Raw genomic sequence first — 23260 nt, 5'->3', positions numbered from 1 at the left:
ACACATTTCCAGATAGGAGACAGGCATTATTTCTCTGCTTTATTTGGTCCCTGTATATATTTCTAGTATTGTCTGTACTGTATTATCTTACAACCCATTTTATATATAATGCTGCATATAATACATATTATTCATTTTAAATTATTTTTATGATTGCTATTTAAGGTCACCCAGGTGCTAAAACATAGGACAAATGTTCCGTGGTCTTCCTCAAGTCTCTTTCCTTTTCAGTCTCAGGTATAAAATGGGTACTGTGGCTCCATGAAGATAAGAAATATGTATGTAAAAATCTTACACAGTACTCAATTAAGGCAAGCCATGACTTTAACAGTTTAGTGCCTTGAATAAAGTGCTTGAACCTGAGTTCAGGAAACGCTAAATGACGTCACTGTAGGCGACTGAAAAATCACAGCACGTCCGGAGAGTACACAATCTAATTACTTAAAACGGGGTTCACCAGCAACACAGCTTAGAGGTTCTGCATAAAACAGACTCCACTGAGTAGCCCAGGCTACAGGATCAGTAGCTCAACAGCCGAGTATTCTTGGAATCACTCCCGGGCCGGCGGGAAGCGTCTCTCTGGCCCTGGGGGAAGGCCGCCATCCCCAAAGGATTGCGCGAGGAGCTGGATCTTCATGGCCTGCGGAAAAATCCACCACGTGGGCGGACCAGGCCCCTCTCGCTCTCGGCGACCAATGGCCACAGGCTCCTCCAGTACTCTGTTCGCTGTTGAGGGCCCAAACAGCGACCGCAGCCGGAACCCAGCATGCGATTCCCGCGGCGCCGCGCTCCCAGGGCAAACCGAGGCCGTGGGGTCTCCCCGCACTCCACGCAGGGGCGGCGGGGCGGGGCGCGATGACGTCAAGAGCAGTGACGCGCGACGCAGCGCGACGCGGTGACGCACGCCCCTTTGTTGGCTCAGTAGCGGTAGCAGCGGCCGTGGAGGTGGCGCTGGGGACTGTTTTCTCTCGGAGGCCTGAGCGGAGCCGCGTCTGATTGAGGCGGGCGGCAAGCGGCCCCCTCGCTCCCTCCCTCCCTCCTCCGCGCCCTCCCCGCCGCCGCTAGCCGCCAACCGCCAACCGCCGCGCCCGGGGAGGAGCCGCGGCCCGCGGGGCCGGAGCCAGGCCTGCGTCCGGACATCAGCCGGAGCCGGAGCGAGAGCCGGGGCCTCGGCGTCCCCGCCCTCTCCCCGCCTCAGGGCCAGCGTCCGCCGGGCCTCCGCGCGTCGCGCCATGGACTCGGACGAGGGCTACAACTACGAGTTCGACGAGGACGAAGAGTGCAGCGAGGAGGACAGCGGCGCCGAGGAGGAGGAGGACGAGGACGACGATGAGCCGGACGATGATAACCTGGATCTGGGCGAGGTGGAGCTGGTGGAGCCGGGGCTGGGCGTCGGCGGGGAGCGGGACGGACTGCTGTGCGGGGAGACGGGCGGCGGCGGCGGCAGCGCTCTGGGGCCCGGAGGTGGCGGCGGCGGCGGTGGCGGCGGCGGCGGGCCGGGGCATGAGCAGGAGGAGGATTACCGCTACGAGGTGCTCACGGCCGAGCAGATTCTGCAACACATGGTGGAATGTATCCGGGAGGTCAACGAGGTCATCCAGGTGAGTGTGGCCCCCGCGCCAGCTTGACGGAGCCGGACCCGGGAGCGGATTCGGGCGGTCCGCGCGGCCCCGAGGGGCAGGCCAGGGCCTGGTGCGCAGCCTAGCCTGGTGCCTCCCGGCCCTGTCTTCTCTTCTGCTGGGAATAGAGCAGACATTCGCCGGGTGTGGGGAGGTGCGCTAGGGGCGGTGCTTTCCAGGTCCTGCTATGGCGGAGGCCTCAGACTTTTTTTGCGGGCAATTGCTGCGGGTCCCTGGGCCCGGTGTCCTTCCTCTGGCCTCAGTAGAGCTTACAGGGGCGGGGCGGGATGGAAGGTGGAGGAGATCTGGGCCCCTAAGACGGGTTCCCCGGCTTTCAGTCTCACTTGAGCACTTTTGGAAGGGGTTAGTAGGCCTGAGGGCTTGCTTGGTGTACAGTTGCCCCAAGTGGGCACCAGTTAATAAAGAAATGGATCTGCCTGGCAGTCTTAAGTGCCTACTTAAAAGTGGGGGAAGGGAACTGTTTCTTGGGAGAGGTGCTGATGGATCTTCTTTTCTAATGGTGAGGCTTCTGCTTGTATCTTTTTTAATGTTTGCTGTTCGTTTGTGTTTTAACTGCTACTCTTCTCAGTTGTAGCATACTTGAAGCTGTTGGCATAGTTGCTGCAACTTGCCTACCCAGCCTTTGCAGCTCAAACAACAGCAAAGCGCATTGTTATTGTGTAATATTGAACAAGACTCTTATTGTGAGTTAGCAAGTTAGAGACTTTCTGATTCTGGACTCCTTTCTCTGATAATTTGTATTTCATTGTCGGTAGGTAGGACTTGGTTTAAGTATAACCTCACCTCATCTAATCTTGTGGGTCATATTTTGCGTTTTGAGCTTTAGAAAATCAAAAGTTTCAGTTCATTTTGAGAAAAATGAGGGGGTCATGGGTACTACTGCAGAATAAAAATGGAGTCTTGATTCAATATAATCCTTAGAAAACACTAGTTTCATGGAAGTAAACTGTATAGGTGAGCAGCAGGTTACGATTGCCTTCTGGTATGTGATTTTTTTTCCCCCTCTTAAAATTGGTTGACTAATATTCACTGGTAAATAAGCAGTATGTCACTGCGTGCTTGTTGAGCTTGCATGATTAATAGATTGTCTATTAATTTTTTACAGTATTTAGTAAAAAAGACACTTTCTTTTGAAAATGAAACCATCTATTTAGGCCTGTTTGAAGATAGTGTTTTAAATAATAGTTTAAAAAACTGTGATACTTAGTGCTATTACTAAACAGTGGAAATCTCAAACTTTTGTATAGATAATGTAGTCTGAAGAGGAAATTGAAGGGTTGTAAAAGAAAGATAAGTTTTATAGCTCTTTCTGATCTACAGATACAGTATTTAAGGTCTTAGGTCACTAAATGGAGAAATTTTTTTTTTTTTTTTGAGGAAAAGTTGAATTTACAGTGAAACCTTGAATTCCCTTTTCGTTTACTAATTATATAAAGTATATAGTAAATCTGTATTGAATCTGATGCTTTCACACCTATCACCTGGCTTATTCGAATGTTTAATTACCTTTTAAAATTCATAGATGTTTATTATCTAACTTCTTCTAGTATGTTTTCATGTAGTTAAATCTCCTTCAGCCTTTTCAGCTCTTAGGTGTGTCCTCAATCACTGAGGCCAAACCCTACAAATTCTTTATGTCACTTCTGGAACAGAGATGTAGCTAATGCATGTGACATCATTTTTTCTTTGTTAGTTTAGAGGAAGAGGAATAAACATGGATAAACTGAACTAAGAACTACAAAATACTAGAGAATTTTTTTAGGTGTCTTACTTTAACCATGTTTTCATGCTGGATTTTTGAAACAACTCTTTTTTTCCTAGTTTACTACTTGTTAAGGGTGCTCTTAAGTAGGACTGCTGAAATGACTATCTTTTCCTTTGTTAAAAGTTCATATTTAGAGAGATCAGTAGATCAAAGGATAGGATTTACCCCAGATCTTCTTTCTCGCAATGGTATACACTGGGCAAATGATGCACTAAACTAGGGTTTGGTTATGTTATAGATTATTTATGTTAATAGATTCAAACTTAATATACAGGTAACACATTGCATTGTAAGAAAAAAACTGATGAGGTGAGGGGGGGAAAAAAGATAAAATAATTATTTTGCCTGCTACTGAGAGAGATACACCAGAATCTGAACTGTAATAATCGTTCCAGATCTGTGGATGAGGTATACATGTTTAAAAAAAATGATAATTACAGAATAAAACTAAGTTCTTTTTATGTTTTCAGTAGGAAAAAAGCAGGTTGCAAAAACAGGGAAGGTCAACAACTTTCTCCTGTCAATAAGTAACTATTTTTCAAGTGCTTACACAATTACAGATCTAAACTAATTTAGTCAATCTGTTATTATTGGTCTTCCTTTTTATTGTCTAGTTTTCATCTTTTATAAACCTTACTAGGAATATTCTTACAGATAAATATCTGGATGTTTTATTTTGTTAGGATAAATTGCTGAGCCAGACATGTGCTTCTTTTCAGCCATTTAATAAATATTAGCACGCTGCTTTCAGCAAGGTTATACTAGTTTTCCCTCCATGGTTCTTGATTGGTCATCATTTAAAAAAATTTTTTTTTTTTAACTAATGAGATTGAATTTTTAAAGAGTTTTTTGGGCAGTGGTATTTCTTTCATAAATTGCCCTTTGCTTTTGCTCATTTTACCTCTTTTTGGGATGTTTATCTTTTTATTGATTTATGAGATCAGTTTATATTCATAGAGCCTTTAAACATCAGTCGTACAGGTTTTTCAATTAAATCTAATGTTGGTTTAATATATAGTAAGTTTTAAGTAAATTAAAAACCGTTGTTTTATTAACTTAGTTCACATCGGGGAACTTGCTCTTAATTCTAAAACATTTAAATTCCCTTCTTTCTGGTACTACTTCTCAATATGAATCACGTATGTTAGTGAATTTGAAAATAAATGTGCAGGAGAAAAAGATTGAATGTAAAAACGTTTGCCAAGTTAATTGAGTCTTCCCTGGGGGAATTTGATTACTTTTTCTGGGGAACAACAGATTAATACTGTTATTTGTAGATAACTGCTTGTTAGTTCTAGTCTACAATCGAGTTAACACTTTTTCTTTTAGAAAGTTCTTGGTTTTCTGGCTCTCTGTAACTTTTGTTTGTTTAATTTGATCTTCTTTTATTTAAACTCTTTGTGGCTACTTACCTTTTGATCTTTAAGATCAGGGGTTTTCTGTAACATATCTTAAGGGTAGAGAAGTGCTTAAAGTCCTTTATTTACCCAGCTATATTTAACTAGCATTGTTAATATAAGGTGGTTAATAATATTACAATGGTTATCTAATGTAGTTGTCTAAATATTTAAGTAATTTATTAAACTAACACTACATAACTCTGGAATTCAAGGATGTTTAAATGTGCTGTTTTTTGTTTCCACAGCATTCTTTAGCAAATGTTGATTGTGCCTTGTGTGTGTGCTGGTCACTATAGAGGACATGGTTCTTGCCTAAGAAGCGTATAGAGGTGGGGAACATAGAGATTCTTGGGCTCAAATCCCAGAGATTGTTATCTGTTAGTCAAGTCTAAATTGGAGCCTAAGCATCTTATATTTTTAGCCAGTCCAGTGATAGTTCTGAAGGACTGGAATGTTCATAGTTCACCCAGTGTCATGATTTTGACTCACTCAGGGAGAATGAGTAAGAAGGGCAAGTAACCCTTAGGAATACCACATTTAAAGGATATGCTGAGGAAAAGGCTCATGGAACTGTTGGATGTGAGTGATCAGAGAGGAAGCAAAGGAGAAGTGGGTGGGCTTCTTGCTATTAGAAGATTTATTATTCTTAATAACCTGTTTTAAAAGACAGCAAATTTTCTGTTGGCTTGTTGATATGAAATCTTTAACATTTTGCCCATTTTTTATTGAAAATATTTGAGGTGCTTCTAAATTGAGGTTTCATGAATAAATTAGAGGCAGTATAGTCCAGTGTATTGTGTATTGGTTCAGGAGTCAGGTCTGCTGCTGCTGCTGCTAAGTCACTTCAGTCATGTCTGACTCTGTGTGACCCCATAGACAGCAGCCCACCAGGCTCCCCCATCCCTGGGATTCTCAAGGCAAGAACACTGGAGTGGGTTGCCATTTTCTTCTCCAATGTATGAAAGTGAAAAGTGAAAGGGAAGTCGCTCAGTCGTGTCCGACTCTGCGACCCCATGGACTGCAGCCTACCAGGCTCCCCCATCCATGGGATTTTCCAGGCAAGAGCACTGGAGTGGGGTGCCATCGTCTTCTCCGGAGTCAGGTCTAGCCACTGCTTTTCCTAACTGGCAAGTTAATTTTTACATCATAGAACCTTCAGTTTTTGTCTGCTTCTCCTGCCCCCGCCTTTGTTTTGTTCTGGGAAGTTAAAACAGGACTGTTGAACTACTAGACTGGTCTTTTTTACATTAATGCTTAATTTTTCTAATATCCTTTTAAAAAAACTTCAGTGAATTGGAGGTCCTCCTTGTTTCAATGAAATTGAACTCAAGTGGGCATGTCAAGATAAATTTAGATTGGTTAACTGGGTTGGGGGGGATTTTGTGTGTGTGTGTGTGTGTTGAAGCCATTGAGGTGTTTGGTGTAGTTTATCCTTCTTGAACTTTTTATTTTCCCTCCAGCTGATCTCCTTGAGTTACAAGCTTGAAGTCATGTTCTTTTTGAATCACTTATGGCATTAGTCATGAATCAGGAACTGTGGGGGTGGGATCCAGCAGGCTGTTGTAACAAGCATTCCAGGTGATGCTGATGCTGGCTGAAGTTTGAGAGCTACTGGTCTAGTTGAGATTTAACAGCAGTGTTTCTCCATGTGTAATGACTAGTGATGAATTACTATAGAGGGGGTTAATGATGGAAGGCAAACTGTTTAAGAAACTAATAAAAGGAAAATTTTGAGAGCCTGAACAGTTACTAGGAGAGAGAGCTAGCTGAAGAGAGAGCCTACAAATAACAATTAACTAGGCTACTCAGGTGGCTCAGAGGTTAAAGTGTCTACCTCCAACGCGGGAGACCTGGGTTCGATCCCTGGGTCGGGAAGATCCCCTGGAGAAGGAAATGGCAATTCACTCCAGTATTCTTGCCTAGAGACTCCCATGGACGGAGAAGCCTAGTAGGTTACAGTCCACGGGTTCGCAAAGAGTCGGACACGACTGAGCGACTTCACCTTACCTTAGGCTACTCATGGAGGGGATTTGTTATCATTACTGTTATTCTTCAGATTAGAGTGGTCTATACTCAGTTATTTCAAACATGCAAGCCAAACCAGTGACAATCTCATATTCTAGGTTGGAACATTTGGGTTTTCTTCACCCTTTCTCACTCCCCGGCTTTTTTATTTTTATTTTTTAAAAATAAAAGTAGTTGAGAGAGTTTCTTTATTTGATACATGGGAAGGGATATAAGGAGTTGAATACTGTAAATGCAGTTGCTCAGTACTGTTCAGAATGTTGAAGAAAATGTGAGACTTACTCTTAAGGAGTTCATGGTCTCTGAGTTTCTACTCTTAAAGCTGTTAGATCAGTGCTAAATGGATTGTAATAGGTATTCATGGAAGAGATATGTGAGTTTTATCTGGAAGATGTCTAGGATTTAGGTGGATAGAAGAGAGGGATAGGAAGCCATTCTAAGGAATTGAAATAAGAATGAGGAAGCTGTGTCCCAGTGATGGTGAGGTCACTCAGGTAAAACAGTTTGTTAATTATAAGTGATAATGTTGTAAAAGCTGGGAGGTTTGATACTCTGAACAAAGATAGGCAGAAGTCATCAGATCAGATTACTTTCTTGTGGGTTTGTGTGTGGCAGCTATATGTATTATTTTTAGGCCTGTATTTTCCTCAAAACTTAGTGGCTTAAAAACAGCAAACATTTATTATCTCACACTTTCTGTGGGTCACGATTCTGACTTCAACTTAGTTGGGTGCCTCTGTTTCAAGGTCTCTTATAAGGCTGCAACTCAACATACTGGCTAGATGGCAGTTATCAAGGTTTGACTAGAGGAAGATCCCCTTGTGAGCTCACTCATGTGACTCTTGGCAGGCCTCAGGATTTTTCACTGGCTGTTTTTTGGCAAGTTCCCTGCCATGTGGGCTTCACTGAAAAGTGGCTTATGACACAGTAGCTTCTTTCCTTTGGGGCAGGGGGTTTCAGATAGAGAACCCCCCAGATGGAAGCCACACTCTTGTAACACCATCTCAGAAATGACATCCTATCTCTTTGAGGTACTCTCCCGGTTTTAAGTGAGGAGCTTAAGAGGAAGGGATTACACAAAAGTGTGAAGATGAGGAAGTAGATCCTGGGGGCCATTTGAGAGGCTGCTTACTATGATACATATAATCTGGCTCAGTTAAGAGGCGAATGAGAACTATAGTATAATGCTTACTATCCAGTCAATTTATATACTAATGGCAGTGTATAGTAATGTGGATTTTTTAGTTCAGAATAACCGTAAATTATTTGTGTTTGGCTTTGCAAAATATTATATCTTTAAATGATAAGTATTCCTAATTACCTTCAGTGGCTGAGATTGAAAGAATAGTTTGCAACTTCTTGGAATTATTAATAACTGGCAGGAATCGGAGATTCTCCAGTCTGTTGTTGTTTTTTTTTAAACTCTTGCTACATAGTGGAATCACCTGGGAATTTTTTCATCACATTTAAAATTTTGAGATAATTGTAGAGTCTAATGCTGTTGCAAGAAATAATGCACAGAGATCCCTTATACCCTTTACTGATTTTTCTATGATGATAACATCTTGCAGAACTAGTATATAGTATCATAATCAGTATATTGATACTGATGCAGTTTATTCATTCAGACTTCTTTATATTGGGACTCATAACCCAAGGCTAAGCAAACGAATTTCTAGGAGTTTGGACCAGGCATTATCATTAAACAGAAGTTTTCCCTGGTTTATTTTAATGTACAGCCAGGGTTGCAAGCAAAGTTATTGTTCTTGTCCAGTGTCTTTAATAATCCTCTCTTTGTAAGATTCCAGTCTGCTTAATTATGAGTAAATGACAATAAACTAGTTTGTGATATAGCTCATTCTAACTCTTGATTTTTGGGGGAAAAAAAATGGAATTAAACTGTTTACACCTTAACTTTGGTCCATTGTTCCTAGGGTGGCCCTTTGATATTTTTAGTTGTTTTCTTTTTTAAAAAAAATCTTATTTATTGCCTGCACTGGGTCTTCATTGCTGCTCTCAGACTTTTCTCTAGTTGCAGTGCAGGAGCTGCTTATTGCGGTGGCATCTCTTGTTGCAGAGCTCAGGCTCTAGGGTACAAGCACTTAGTTGCCAGGTGGCATATGGAATCTGCCCTGCATTGGCAAGCAGATTCTCAAACCACTGGACCACCAGGGAAGTCCAGTTGTTTTCTTAACAGTTTTTGTTTGGAAGCATGAAGGAAAAACTTTTTCTTGAAGTTAATCAGTCCTCTTTTCTTTGTCTCTTCTATGACAGTGAACCGGTATCTCTGATTATGCGTGTTGCCTACTTCTCTAAGTTTCAATTATACATGGCCTTTATTAGGTATAATATCACAGGCCCATAACTTTGTTAAGATCTTGGCTATTTATACAGTTCATCTTTTAATATTGATACTATATCAATATCAGGTTGATACTGATATCACTAACCTTTGGTTAGTATGTAACCTTACAAATAGATTAATTATTCCCTTTAACTGATGAGATAAATAGAAGAATGAGTGGTTAGACTGACATTTGATGATCACTTACTAGGTGAGAGAATAATCTGTAATCCGAGGCTGCTTCTAACCTGGGATCACTGAATCCTTTGGGACCCATGAGATGGTAGTGGCAGTCCTTGCCTTATTTTATTTTCAGTGTTTAAAAAAGCCTACTGTGTTTAAAACAAAGTAAATCAAAACTGCCCAAGCTAATTAAAATGTGGTCCAGTGTTGGATCTTCAGTTCCAAAAGAATGGGCATGTCTTATAGCATCAATAGATTTCTACAATCTTGTATTTTAAGTTTCTGAAATGGAGTTGGACCCTACGATGGTCCTTCCCCACCCACATTGTTTTGTCCTGAAAAACTTGAGCCAAAGAATAGGTTTAATCAGATAAGTGAGAAGATACAAAAACAAAGGAAAACAGTCCAACAAAACTGTTGTTCAGTAGCTAAGATTCTTTGCAAGCCCATGGACTGCAGCACGGCAGGCTTCCCTGTCCTTCACCATCTCCTGGAGCTTGCACAAACTCGTGTCCATTGACTCAGAGATGCCATCCAACCATCTTGAATGATACCTCAGTTCTTAATCTTGGTCTGTGGTAGATGTCAGTTGGTGTTTGAATTAAATTAATGGGTAGTTTGGTATCTTAGAAGGCAGTTTTAAAGGGTCTTATTGAGCTAGCATCTGCTCTGGCAGATTAACTTTTCAGAGGCCCTACTTTTTTAAAAATGAGAATACTAGTATTAAGGTTAAATACTGTATTGGGAGCTTTTTCATGTAACTTTTTTTCCTTAATGTAAACTTGCTGGATAGCATTCTCCCCTTTTTCTTATGTTCCATTTAAAAGAAGTGTCACAAGTGACCTTGTGCACTTAATACATTTTGGCAAAAAGTACAGCAGATAATGAAGTATTAGGTAACATTTCCTTATTACTAAGACATTTGTTTAGACAATGCTAAGAATAGCTATAATCCTACTCCCCAGACTTGCTTTGCTATCTGCTTTGAAACTGTCATACTTCTAATTCAAATATTAACTTGATTCCAATTACATATTATATCCTTTCTCAGTCAGAATTGTACAGTTTTTTAGGGATTAAGTATATGCTAGAGACTGAGAAGTATTTTCTGATTTTCTTAGCAAGTATAAGTAAAAACCTCTTATGTGGACTCATTGAAATTTGTGACATTTTGGACAGGTCTCTGAAACTCATTTAAAAACAAATTTATTGCCTTTTCTCCTTAAGGCTGTTCTTTCTTTGATTGATTTACTAATCAACCATTCTTGGAATTTGAAAGTCAGTGATTCTTTTCTGCCCCAGCATTTCCTGTATCCAATTAGCCCTGATCAAGTTACTCTGAAATTTGTTATTTCTCTCCTTTTAACTAAATAGGAAACACATATTTTCTTTTTTTTGCTTTTACAGTATCTTTTATTGGTAAAGATGGATATGAACTTATCAACAGTTCAACCAAAGTCTGTAAAGGGTTTTTGTAGAAATGAATTCAATTTCTCATAATAAATAAATCCACATTCTGTACAGTTAGAAAAACTGTGATGGTGGCAAAATAGGAAGATAATAAATCTCAGATTCAGAATGAAATAATTAAATCAAAGAGTGTTAAACATATTTTTGGAGTTGCCTCATTAGGGAGTCATGTAATGGGCTCCACTCCCATTCAAGGTCTCTCAAATGGGCACTAGAATAATGCTGACTCTAAAGCCTTCTCCTCTAATAATCTCATCTGGTTCCGTTTTTTATTACTATGAAACAAAACCCCTTTCACATGAAGAAATAAGTGTAGATTCATTCAGGTGGAATCGTTCATTTAGATCTTTTGGTGTCCTAACGATTCAAACTGAAATGAAGCCTATAATCCTATAGGCTGACACTCAGAAAGATGAACCATTTTTCCTACTTCTGTAAATGTCCAAGGAATTGACAAATCAACACCTAGAAAAAGACAAGGCATAATTCATCAGCACCAAGGAGAAATGATCTTCAAATGGAGCAGGTCTGTTAAGAGTCCTGATATCTCTGTGTTGATGAACAGGTTCTAGTCTCCCCAGAGGAAAAATCCAATGCCTAAGGTTAACGCCTTTAGGCAAAAGGTAAAGCTCAGCAAGCGACTTCATTCTGCATGTTCATTCATCCACACTTTAAAAAAAAAGTTAATTTCAAGGTTCTGGCACTCCACTCCTTTAAACATTTCTTTTTTTGTTTTTTGGAGGAGGAGGTTTCAGCTTAGACTGTCTTCTTTCACTATTTCATTATTTGTTAAAGTGGGAAGTAGCAACTTTATTACTAGTAATTCTTCAGCTACCATTCCAAAAGTTGCACTCAGTCACATACAACAGTTTACATTTACATGACCCTCTAGTAATAGTTAAAACTGCTCGAAGGTGGCCGTTACAAAATCCTGCTTGTCTTTCTTGCCTATCAAATATGACTAAACTGTTGGTGACTGGAACTCAGGTCACATATAGTCAACCACATTGCTGGATCCATGACCTACATCTCAGATTTGGCTAAACAGGCACACACAGCTACACCTGCTCCAGCTCTGCAGTGAGACACAGATCCAACAAGCTCCCAGCTGTTCAGCACTGGATCAAATGCTTCCACTGTATTTAGATATGCATTGCCATTATGACCACCAACTGCAAAGATTTTGCCCATCACTGTTTCGATCCCCACTCCACCCCTGGGAGTGGTAAGGGCTGCTGTGTAATCCCATTTGTTGCTTTGAGAGTCATACCGCTCAACAGAACTCAGGAGAATTATCATCAAAACCACCAACAACGTATAAGCAACCATGGAGCTCACTAACTCTATTGCCTGCTCTTCGCTGACCCTTCTCTCTAACTTCTATCCACTTTTTGAGACGTGGATCATACCTCTCCACACTAGACTGAGAGGCTACTCCATCATTGCCACCTACTGCATAAACATGGTTCACGAGAGCCATGGAGCCAGCACCTCCACGGGGAGTATTCAATGCCACTGTACTCCACTGATCAGATTCTATGTCGTATCTCTCCACATCGTTGAAGCAGGTGTTGTCATCTAACCCTCCAGTGGCATAAATTGGGCCTCCCAAGGAAGCCAGGGCAATTCCTCACCTCTTTGTGTTCATTGATGCTTTCATCATCCATTTATTAGTGAGAGGATCAAACATCTCCATGCTACCTAAATGTTCATTGCCATCATGTCCACCCACTGCATACACTTTACCTTCTTCCACTGAGATTACATCCACATGTTGCCTTCGACTGTTCATTTCTGGTCCAAAGAACCAACTGTTTTGTTGATAGAACAGCATTCAATACTGCGGAAGGGGTCACCTGATCCACCTCGACCACCTACACAAAACAGCACTCCAGCAGTATGCTTCCTTGGGGTAGCCTGCACAGAGTATTCCAAGTCAGGTACTGCTCTGCTACTCAAGTGAAGGTGGGAATTTCTTGCTTCATCTAATAAATCTCTACATTTTAGATTTTGTTTGACAGTCTGTTCTTTTGCCACAACACCCATGAGAAAGTCAACTGACAACAGCAGCAAACGAACCTGTGCAAGTATTTCATCCAACCATTGGGGATGATGTTGAGGATTGGCAAGAAGCCACTTGATGGCAGCACTCTAGACCTGCTTTTCATTCTCAGTGTTGAGGTCACTGGAGGACAAAAGCTTATGGAGATGCTCAGGTGACACTCTTAGGAAGTCTTCGCACTCCACCACTTCAGTAAAATGCTCACAGGCATACTGATTTGCCATGCCCATTAGGTCTATTCACTTGTGACTTTCTGCAGAGGCTCTTACCGCCAGACAGTTGGAGGGATGAAAATGTAACTTCATGTATTCACAACAAGCTCTAGCCACCAGTTCATCCTGTAGAATACAGGCTGCATATAAGAGAGGCTGGACATTGTCAACCGTCAAAGTGAGCTGTGAAGAATAGACAAACTTTACCAAGTCTTCTATTGCATCACCATCAAAATCTCTTATTTTAATCAGTGTTTGCTTGGCTTCAGCCATTTCAGAGAGAAACATGGCTTTGAAGTAGGGAATAACACAAGCCAATGGCAGTTTGTGACAGGAGATTAGCTTTGAGCCAACCTTCAGTGTGACATCACAGAGTTCTCCATTTTCATAAAACTGAAGAAGAGAACCATGAAAATCTTTCCAAGCTTCATTTGCTTCAAAGAGAAAGGAGTCTTCTCCATCACCATCACCAAGTGAAGATCTGTTCTTTATTTGCTGTTGTCTTTTCCTTTTGTGAAGCGATCCCTAGCCTGTTTTGCATCACAGCTTCTGAAGCCATTTGCAACACTCCTCTTTTAATACAATTCTCTTCTGAAACATCCCATTTATTCTTTTGTAAAGGATGGGGAGAAGGCAGAAGGTAGATGCAGTCCACTAAACTTCACATAGTTTTCAAAAACTACTCAAATGCCACTGTTGTTTGCTCAGTCCTGGGCTGGTTCCCTCCACTAGGTTCCCCACCCCCGCCCCGTCCCCGGCCTCGCCAAGGATGTAGCCGCGCTGCCAGGTTCCTGCAGCCCCGGACCCGTACTTTCTATTACATGTCTAGCCTAAATGCTTTAATATGGTGTTCGTGGCTTCCTCACCTTGATTTCTGGTAATTTTTTCATTCTTACTTGCTGCTATTTCTAATTTTCCCACCATTCCCAATTGCGCTACTTGTACTTTCTTACTATATAAATGCACATTTATGTCTTCCTGTTTTTGTTCACGCTGATCCCTCTTTTTGTGGTTGCTCTTTCTCTCTCTCTCTTTTTTACATTCTGTTTTATTTTTGGTTGCTCTGGGTCTTTGTTGCTTTCAGTAGTTGCGATGAGTAGGGGCTACTGTTCGTTGCCATGCACGGGCTTGTCATTGCAGTGGCTTCTTGTTTCACAGGCTCTAGGTGCAGGGGCTTCAGTAGTTGCAACATGCAGGCCCAGTAGTTGCGGCTTGAGGGCTGTAGAGCGATGACTCAGTAGTTACGGCACGGGGGCTTAGTTGCTCCAAGGCATGAGAAGTCTTCCCGGACTGGATGTAGAACCCATGTCCCTGCGTTGGCTGCTGTTGCTGTCCAGTCACTCAGTCGTGTCCAGCTCTTTGTGACCTTGTGGACTGTAGCCCATCAGGCTCCTTTGTCCACGGGATTCTTCAGGCAAGAATACTGGGGTGGGTTGCCATGCCCTTCTTCATGGGATTTCCCCGACCCAGGGATCGAACCTGGGTCTCCTATATTGCATTGGCAGGCAGATTCTTATCCACTATGCCACCAGGGAAGTCTTCTTTCTAACTGCCTGATATCCTTCTACTCATACCCTGCTCAGATATTACATACCTCTTACCAGGTCCCTCTTCCCTACCATCACTGCTCTTTTACCTGTGTTTGCATAGCCCTTTATATGGATAATCCAGGAGGCTGTAATATGGCCATCCCAATACCTAAGTCCCTAGCTGGCTCTGAGGGTTTTGAAAGTAAGAGCCAAGTCTTCATCCATAGCATATGTCACACTAATAGTCATAGTAGAAACTCAGTGAACACATGTTCTTTGAAGTTTTTCCCTTAGTTTTTTAGTTCCTTGATTTCCTTATCTGTAAACCAAAGAGAGCCGGACACGATTTTCTTCTGGCACTAATAAATTATTTTATGATTTCCAGATAATACCTCAGTAGTAGTATAAGGTGACAAGAAAAAAGTGTTTGAATTCCAAGAATACAAGCTTTTTAAAACCTTTGAATATACAGCGACTCTTTTAGATTTAACTTTATTTGCACGTAGTTCTCTGGCACTTAACATGAATTGAGAGTTACGTTAAAAACAACTAAGTCACTCTAATGCAGTAGTTCTCAAAGTATGGTCCATGAGAGGAAAACTTTTTAAGACGTTATTTGTCTGTTAACATGCTGGGATTTGTCTTGATAGTGCAGAAGCAATGGATGGTTATGTAAAACCATGGGAACCTTAGCACAGATCAAGTCAGAGGCACTAATTATACGAGTACTAGTCATTTTATTTTTCACTGCCACACATTCATTAAAAAATGTTTTTTTCACTTATTGTCCTGGGTGAAGCAGTAAAAATTATTAGTATTATTATATCTTATCCCTTAAGTACACAGTTTCTTAAGTACACATGTCTTATGGGGCACTTCTGCATACTCACGTACAGAGATTGTCTTGAAGAAAAACATTTGTGCGTTTGATTGGTTTCTGAGCTGAACAAGCTGCTTGATGGAACACCAATTTTACTTGGAAAAAATGACAAACTGATTATTCAGACAAATAGCGAATAAACATATGGTAACTATTTCTCTAAATACACCTGTTATTTAAAAAAAAAACTGCTTATAGTATTTGTTGCCAGTGAGAAATATTTAAAGTTTTTAAGTGCAAATTAGAATTTTGGAAAACATATCTGCCACTGTGAGACTGAGGCTGACAATATCCTGGTGATGAGATCCTGTATAATATATCAACATTTGGAAGATCTGCTTTTAACATAATGAACCAGTATTTTTCAAATGACTAATTTTCCAGAGATCAGTTGTGATATTTTACAACCATACATTGGTAAATGATCCATTCAAAGTACAAGATATGACAAGAGTAAGAAAAGTTCTTTGATATGATTTCAGATTCTGTTTTACAGCTATCCTTCAAGAAACTACCACCTTTTGAGTTTTGGTGTAATATAAAAAAATATCCACAGTTACCTGCAAAGGCTATAAAAGTTCTCCTGCCTTTTCCAACTCTACATGTCGTTGTGAGACTCTTTTTTTTCAAAACAGAACAATATATTTGAGGATTGAATACAGAAGCAGATATGAGAATCCAACTGTTCTCTATTAACCCACATATTAAAGACTTAAGTAGTGCACTTTTTCTGTCTGTTGTTTTAGAACATACAATTTATTTTAATAAAAATGGGCTTTATATTTACATAATGGGGTTAATACTGTTATTTTTAATGAATTAATAAATATTTAAAAAATTGTTTTGATATCTAACATAAATGCTGATAGTTACGATTCACATGAACAAAACTCTTTGGCGCCTTCAGTAATGTTAAAGTTTAAAAAGGGTTCTGAGGCCAAACAGATTGAGAGTTGCTGCTTTGATATTCTGAAATATTTCTGAATCACTAAGGAAACATAGTATTGGCTTGCAAACAGGAGATACGACTAACCAATATATGACTAACCACGCTATGTGTTTACTTTAAATTAGTAATGGGTTATATATGACAGGTTAGGAATTACTACTGATTAATCAGAAACATACATAAGCTATGTTAGATGCTGTGCTAATATGTAACAGATATTAGAAATTTGAATCATAAAATATGACTAGTTCTGTAAAGATGTTTGGAAATGGAATGGGATGCTCAGTTTTTTCAAGGAATAGCTAGTAGAGATATCACCTGACATATTCCATTAATGTGTTGATATTCTGGCTTCTGACACTGAAATGAAAGCTCTGTGAGAGCAGTGGCTTTGTTTTATTCATTGCGGTAGTCCTGCTGCCCAGAACAGCACCTGAGTGCTGAGTCGCTTCAGTCGTGTCCGACTCTGTGCGACCCAGTGGATTGTAGCTTGCCAGGCTCCTCTGTCCGTGGGATTTTCCAGGCAAGAATACTGGGAGTGGATTGCCATGCCTTTCTCCAGGGGATCCTCCCAACTCAGAGATCGAACCTGCGTTGCTTATCTCTCTTGCATTGGCAGGTGGGTTCTTTACCACTCTGCCACCTGGAAAGCCCACCTGACACATAGTAGTCACTTAGTAAACATTTTTTTGTGTAAACACTTTTATTTTACCCCCGTTGTTTAGTATTTTGCTGTGTATATAATTCTAGGTTGGTAGTTTTCTTTCAACACTTTAAAGATTCCATTGTTTTCTGGCTTCTATTGTTTGTGGTAGTAGGAGGAAGCTAAAGTGAAAGTGAAGTCGCTCAGTCCTGTCTGACTCTTTGCGACCCCGTGGACTGTAGCCTACCAGGCTTCTCTGTCCATGGGATTCTCCAGGCAAGAATACTGGAGTGGGTTACCATTTCCTTCTCCAGGGATCTTCCCGACCCAGGGATTGAACCCAGGTCTCCGGCATTGGAGGCAGACGCTTTAACCTCTGAGCCACCAGGGAAGCCCAGGAGGAAGCTAAGGAACCTTTTAATCTGGGTGTTTGTAATATTTTTGACTTTGTGTCTAGTTGTGGTTTTCTTTAGGTTTATTTTTGCTTTGTGTTTTCAGATCCTTTTGAATCTTTGGGGGTGATGTCTTACGGGTTTTGGAAATTCTCAGTTTTGCCTTTATCCCGTTTCCTCCAGTTGCACATATAATAGAGCTTTTTATTATGTTCCATATGTGTTCGATGCTCTTTTGTGTATCTTATATCCTTTTTTCTCTGCTTCAATTTGATTGATTTCTATTGATCCGTTGTCTGAGTCTCTACATCTGTCTTCTCCTTTGTCTGATTTGTTATTAAACACCTCTCAATTTTTCAGGTACTATATTCTGGAGTTTCCATTTAATTCTTTTTTACTGATGCTGATTTTCTGGCGATAATTTTTCTTTTTCATTTGTGTTAGATCTTCTGCATCATATTCTCCAGCATATTAAGAATTTATTACTAAAAGTGTTGTCAGCTAACTTCCAACATCTGAATTATGTTAGTCTCCACATACTATTTTGTTTTCAGTCACGTGTTCTTGTCATTTGACATATTTTGCTTATATGCCAGTACCTCTATATAAAGTGTTCAAAGATTCTGAATGATGATGGATTCCTCCAGAGAAGGTTTTTATTTTTCCTTCTGCTTGACAGTGAGGGTGGTGAGTGGCTGTCTTAATCCAGTAAGGTTGAGTTCTAGCCCTGTTCAGTTCTAGTCTGTCTGTTAGCTGCCATTGGCTTTTTTTTTTTCCCCTTCAACTAAGAACTGATATTTTTTCAGCAATCCCTCTCCTAAGGGCTCCCAAACTTTATTTCCTTCCCAGACTACTGGAAGCACCAATCTGTCTTTCAGAGGCTCTAGATTTTTAGTCTTGGCCCTGTGTGATCCCAGGATTCAGTAAATGTTCTGGGTGGAAGACCAGCCATTCCTCTACTCATTGAGATACCCCTTCAAGTCTCAGTATTAGCTTCATTTGGTTGTTGTAATAAGTTAACACAAAGTTAGTGACTCATTATTTTACAGTTGAGAAAGTCAGAAGTTCAAAGTGAATCTCACTGGGCTAGAATCAAGGAGTTGGCAGGCTGTGTTCCTTCTGGAGGTCCTAGGGGAGAATCTGTTCCCTTGACAGTTTCACCACTAAAGGCTGCCTGCATTCCTTGACTTATGGCTTCCTAACTCTAACCTTCAAAGTCAGAAAAGCATAGCATCTTCAGTTCTTTTCTCCACTTTTGCCTCCTCCAGCAAACATTTATTATAGTTTTAAGTTGCTTAGCGGGGTGATTCTGGGTCAGGGTCTCTGATGAGGTTGTAATCGTCCTGTCAGCCTGGGATGCATTTATCTGAAAGCTTGGTTTGTATTGAAGAACTGCTTTCAAGAGGACTCACTCACATAGTTGTTGGTAGGAGACTAGTTCTTTATCACATGGGCCTCTTCACTGGGCTACTTTAGTGCCCTTGCTACAAGTTGGCTGACTTCCAACTAGACCAAGTAGTCCAAGGAACCTAGACGGATAGAGTAAGTGTTTTTATGGTTTAGCCTTATTTTGTGATTTCTGCATTGTCCTATTGGTTATACAGGGCTTCCATGGTGACTCAGTAGTAAAGAATTTGCCTACCAAGACCTGGGTTCAATCCTGGGTCCAAAAGGTCTCCCAGAGAAAGAAATGGCAGCCCACTCCAATGTTTCTGCCTTGGAAATCCCATGGACATAACCTGGCAGGCTGCAGTCCATGGGGTCACAGAAGTGTCATGACATGACTTAGTGACTAAACAACAGCAGTTGGTTACAAGTCAGACCTATTCACTGTGGGAGGGAACTGCACATCCCGGAGGGCAAAGATCACTGAGGGCCATCTTGGAGGCTGGCCTGCCACACATAAAGGGAAAGATACAGGATTGTGGTTATGACACTTTATTTTATTAGTTCCAGGATCATGAGATTAAAAAAAATTTTTTTTTACATTATGCTTAATAAATAACAAAAAGGGAACTTGAAAGCTCCCCCAACTGGGTGTATATATAAAGCTCTTAAGTACATAATAATTACTTTGTCTATTTAATTCATATTTCTTATAAAACTCATACCTTATCTAAGACTAGAGTCTGACCCATCTACATTACTATGTGACCTTAGACTAACTTGGTTTATAGTCTGAACCTGCCCTTGCAGAAGGAAAGGTTTGGACATGATTTCTAAAGCTTCTTTCTAGGTATAAAATTCAGGTGACAAAAGATAAGTAGTGTGAATGCTTTCAAGACAGGAAGCTGAAAGACCAAAGCCTCCTTTCCATCTGATCTAATGGCCCTGTCTATCTTGAAATTGGTCCTCTTGGATTTTATAACACTATTCCTAAAAACATTATACATCTTCCTGTCATCATGTTCTGCCAAATCTGTACTGAACTTTTATGTTCATGTGCTTCCCCTTGGTGTGCTTTGGCAGTAGGTGTACAAAGATGATTGGAGAACACTTTCCCTTCCAGGGCGCCTAGTCTAGGAAAGGCAAACACATAAATAAATCCTTGACTGTAAAGGCAGTAACTAGGACCCATAATGCCTGCTTTTATCCACGTATAGCTTAATCTCAGTTATATCCTGTTTCTTGATTTGCTCTGGCCTGGTTTTCATAGTTGAGTATCTTAGTGTATTGCCATTACCCAGAAATCCCACACCTACCAGTTTGTCTTTTGAGCTGTTATTTTTACACCAGGTCAACCCTGATGTGTTTTCACTTTTGTTGTAGTTAGACCACTCTTTGCTGCTTGGTTAAGGAAAGCCTTGCCTTCTGAAGACACTAGCTGGTTTTTAGGAAAGAAGGAAAGTAGTCCTTTGAATAAGTCTTGCTAGAAGATATTAGAAGTTATTAGAAGGTTCTCATTGGCAACATCAGAAAAATTAAAAGAATGAAAAGGGTGATATTGATGGAAAATAGGGCCTTATCAGTGTGGTGTCATTACCACAGATTTTTTTAGGAAATGCTGAATGTCTCCTTTTTTTCTGAGTGGTCATCCTGTTCAATTTTATGACAGTGTCAAAAATGTCCATACTTGGTCTGTTTATGGCCTGAGAAAGTATACCGTATCTTTACCAATCTTGATAGGCAGTAGGAATGGGACAGGAAATGGTGTGCTTATGAGGAACCTACTAAGCCTAGGCTTCTTGAACCTAGAGGGTTCCATTAACTCGGTTACCAGAGGATGAAGATTAGGGTAAAAGATTCTTAGCCTGATAGATCAGACTTCTCATAATTTGACGTTTATCTACTTTACGCATCATTTCTTCACACTCATCTTGACACAACAAAATAATAGTCCCTGTGAAATGATAGTCACTGTGAAATTTTCCTTTGTGACTGTCTTTTTTCCTTTCAAATGCTTTTCCCCTAATAAACTCATTAATACTTCAAGACTCACCTTAAACATCATTTCATCTTTGAATCTTTCCCTTTGAGTGGGTCTCAGAATTTTGTATATATAATACTATTATTTTAAAAATAATCTGTTATTCTCTTGCTAATGGATTTTGAAAATCCTTGATCAGTGTGTTAACTTTGGTATTCTCATTGACTCCCACATTTCCTGAAACATGGCTAATAAACATGGATTTGAAGAGTCAAAATTAAATGTGAATGAGTTTTATTGATAAAAAGAAGACTTGGTACTACCCCTATGTTTTTCCTTTATGAATGGTTCACATTCCTCTTCTGTTGACTTCATCAAATTAAATCTTCTCTCATTCTCTAATATAGTTTCCATTTTTTTGTTTTGAACCAGTTGTTAAGGGAATATTAGTCATCACAACAGTTCTCTGAAGTAGATGGTATTTTTACTACTTTATGGATAAGGAAACTGAGACTTAGAGGAATTAAGTAGCTTGCCCAGGCTTTCATGGTTGGGGTCGGAACTCAGTATTTTACATCATTAAATATAAATAAAATGTATATGACTGCTCTTGTCTTATGTGCTGGGTATTTTCTGTTTGTCTCTCCAGATCTGCTCTACCTTTCTCTCCAACTCTGTGTGCCCCAGGAGACTAACTTGTACAGTCAGTGGGCTGTTTTCAGACTTTAGTGCTGTTGCTTATGAATCCAAATAAATAATAAACCAGTGTGAGGATAGAGGCAGAAGTCTACTATGTACCCCATTTAAACTTGGCATCCTACATATGTACCATCTTCAAGAAAATTTCTAGCCAAAATTGGTATTTATAACATTTACTACTTTCCATTCCAATTTAAGCATTAAAAACAAAGTTTTAACACTAAAAATTGATGTATGTTATAGAATGCACACATGTATAATGTAAACTTTGTGATTTATATATGAAATTGCAAACTGAGACCAGTAGTCTGCAAAGTCTGCATTCTCCTGACAGAAACATTGAGAGGTTCTAGGTGAATAGTGTTGTGAAATTGTTATCAATGAACTAGATAACAAATGCTTCATATATTTAAAGGGATATTAGCTGATTTGAGTTATTTTGTTCAGTAATGAGAAAATGTTTCTTTTGTGAAGTTCTTAGAGGACCGTATTACTGATAACGCACCGTTTAAAGTCAAATCTAAGTATGTCTTTATCTTTCAACTTTCTGTTCTTATAAAACAAAAACTTAGAGTGAGCCTCATTGTTATTTAATATGAAAGTAATAGTCCTTTGAAAAGAAAATAAATACGTGTATGTATATATAATTTTACTTAACCAGTCTGACTTTTAAAATATAATCATTACATTTCACTGCCCCTAAACATTTTGTTTATTTTGTATTACTATAATCATCTCAACTCACATTGCCTTAATATAGTTACACTGGGTCCTCGGACTATATGAGTATCTGTAGCTTGATTTATAATGTTGCATTCCACTCAGCTATAAAGCTGAAAGGGTGAGACTAGCACTTTAAAATTTACAAAAATCCTCTAGTCATCCTTAGGAATGAAAGTATAATATATAAACAGTAGTTAAAGAATGAAGGATGACAGTAAACTTGTCAGGTATTTGATATCAAAGTCAACACAATTTTTGATTCATGTAGAGTAAGATTAATAAGAATGAAGAAGATCTTAAAGGTTATGCTGGCCAGCAATTTAGCAAGTAAGTGTACTGTCTCCCTGTTAAGTGATCCCTGAGCCTATTCTTAAATGTCTACCATGACTTAAACCCCCACAGCTGCTCTAGAAGTAAGCGCATTTCATATTTGAACAGCTCTGATTTTGAATTTTTCCATATGTTAATATCTGTTTCTTGGTAGCTTTTTTCTTGAACCTACCTGATTCTAACCCTTTCTCATTTTAAAGAGTTATTTAACATATTGGAGATTACCAATGCGTTAAACTATATTTAGGCTAATATTTTTGTGTGTGTGTAGAGTCTAGAATAAAGCTTCTGCTTCACTTTTTAAAAAAATTTTATATTTTAATTGAAGGATAAATGCTTTACAGAATTTTGTTGTTTTCTGTCAAACCTCAGCATGAATCAGCCATAGGTATACATGTATCCCCTCCCTTTTGAACCCCCTCCCATCTCCCTCCCCATCCCACCCCTCTAGGTTGATACAGAGCCCCTGTTTGAGTTTCCTGAGCCATACAGCAAATTCCTATTGGCTATCTATTTTACAGATGGTAATGTAAGTTTCCACATTACTCTTTGCATACATCTCACCCTCTCCTCTCCCCATGTCTGTAAGTCTATTTTCTATGTCTGTTTCTCCTTTGCTGCCCTGTAAATGGATTCTTCAGTACCAT

The 23260-nt window shown here is 39.9% G+C and overlaps 1 protein-coding gene and 1 pseudogene across 2 annotated transcripts in view; one reads left to right on the top strand and one right to left on the bottom strand.

Annotated features, from left to right (window-relative positions):
- Positions 1–227: 227 nt before the first annotated feature.
- The window catches only part of ARIH1 (ariadne RBR E3 ubiquitin protein ligase 1), a 106543-nt gene continuing 83510 nt past the window's right edge, over positions 228–23260 (top strand). Inside the window, exon 1 of one of the 2 annotated variants that reach the window (XM_040227398.1) lies at positions 228–1601. In XM_040227398.1, the coding sequence (XP_040083332.1) occupies positions 1571–1601 (31 nt within the window). In that variant the 5' untranslated portion in view covers positions 228–1570. The remainder of the gene's footprint in view (positions 1602–23260) is intronic. The other variant, XM_040227397.1, reaches the window with a different exon arrangement.
- On the bottom strand, positions 11816–16863 carry LOC120853587 (annotated as a pseudogene).

Source organism: Oryx dammah, unplaced genomic scaffold (assembly GCF_014754425.2).
Source record: "Oryx dammah isolate SB20612 unplaced genomic scaffold, SCBI_Odam_1.1 HiC_scaffold_26, whole genome shotgun sequence".
NCBI classification, from domain to species: Eukaryota; Metazoa; Chordata; class Mammalia; order Artiodactyla; family Bovidae; genus Oryx; species Oryx dammah.
This window is presented reverse-complemented; position numbering and strand designations above follow the sequence as displayed.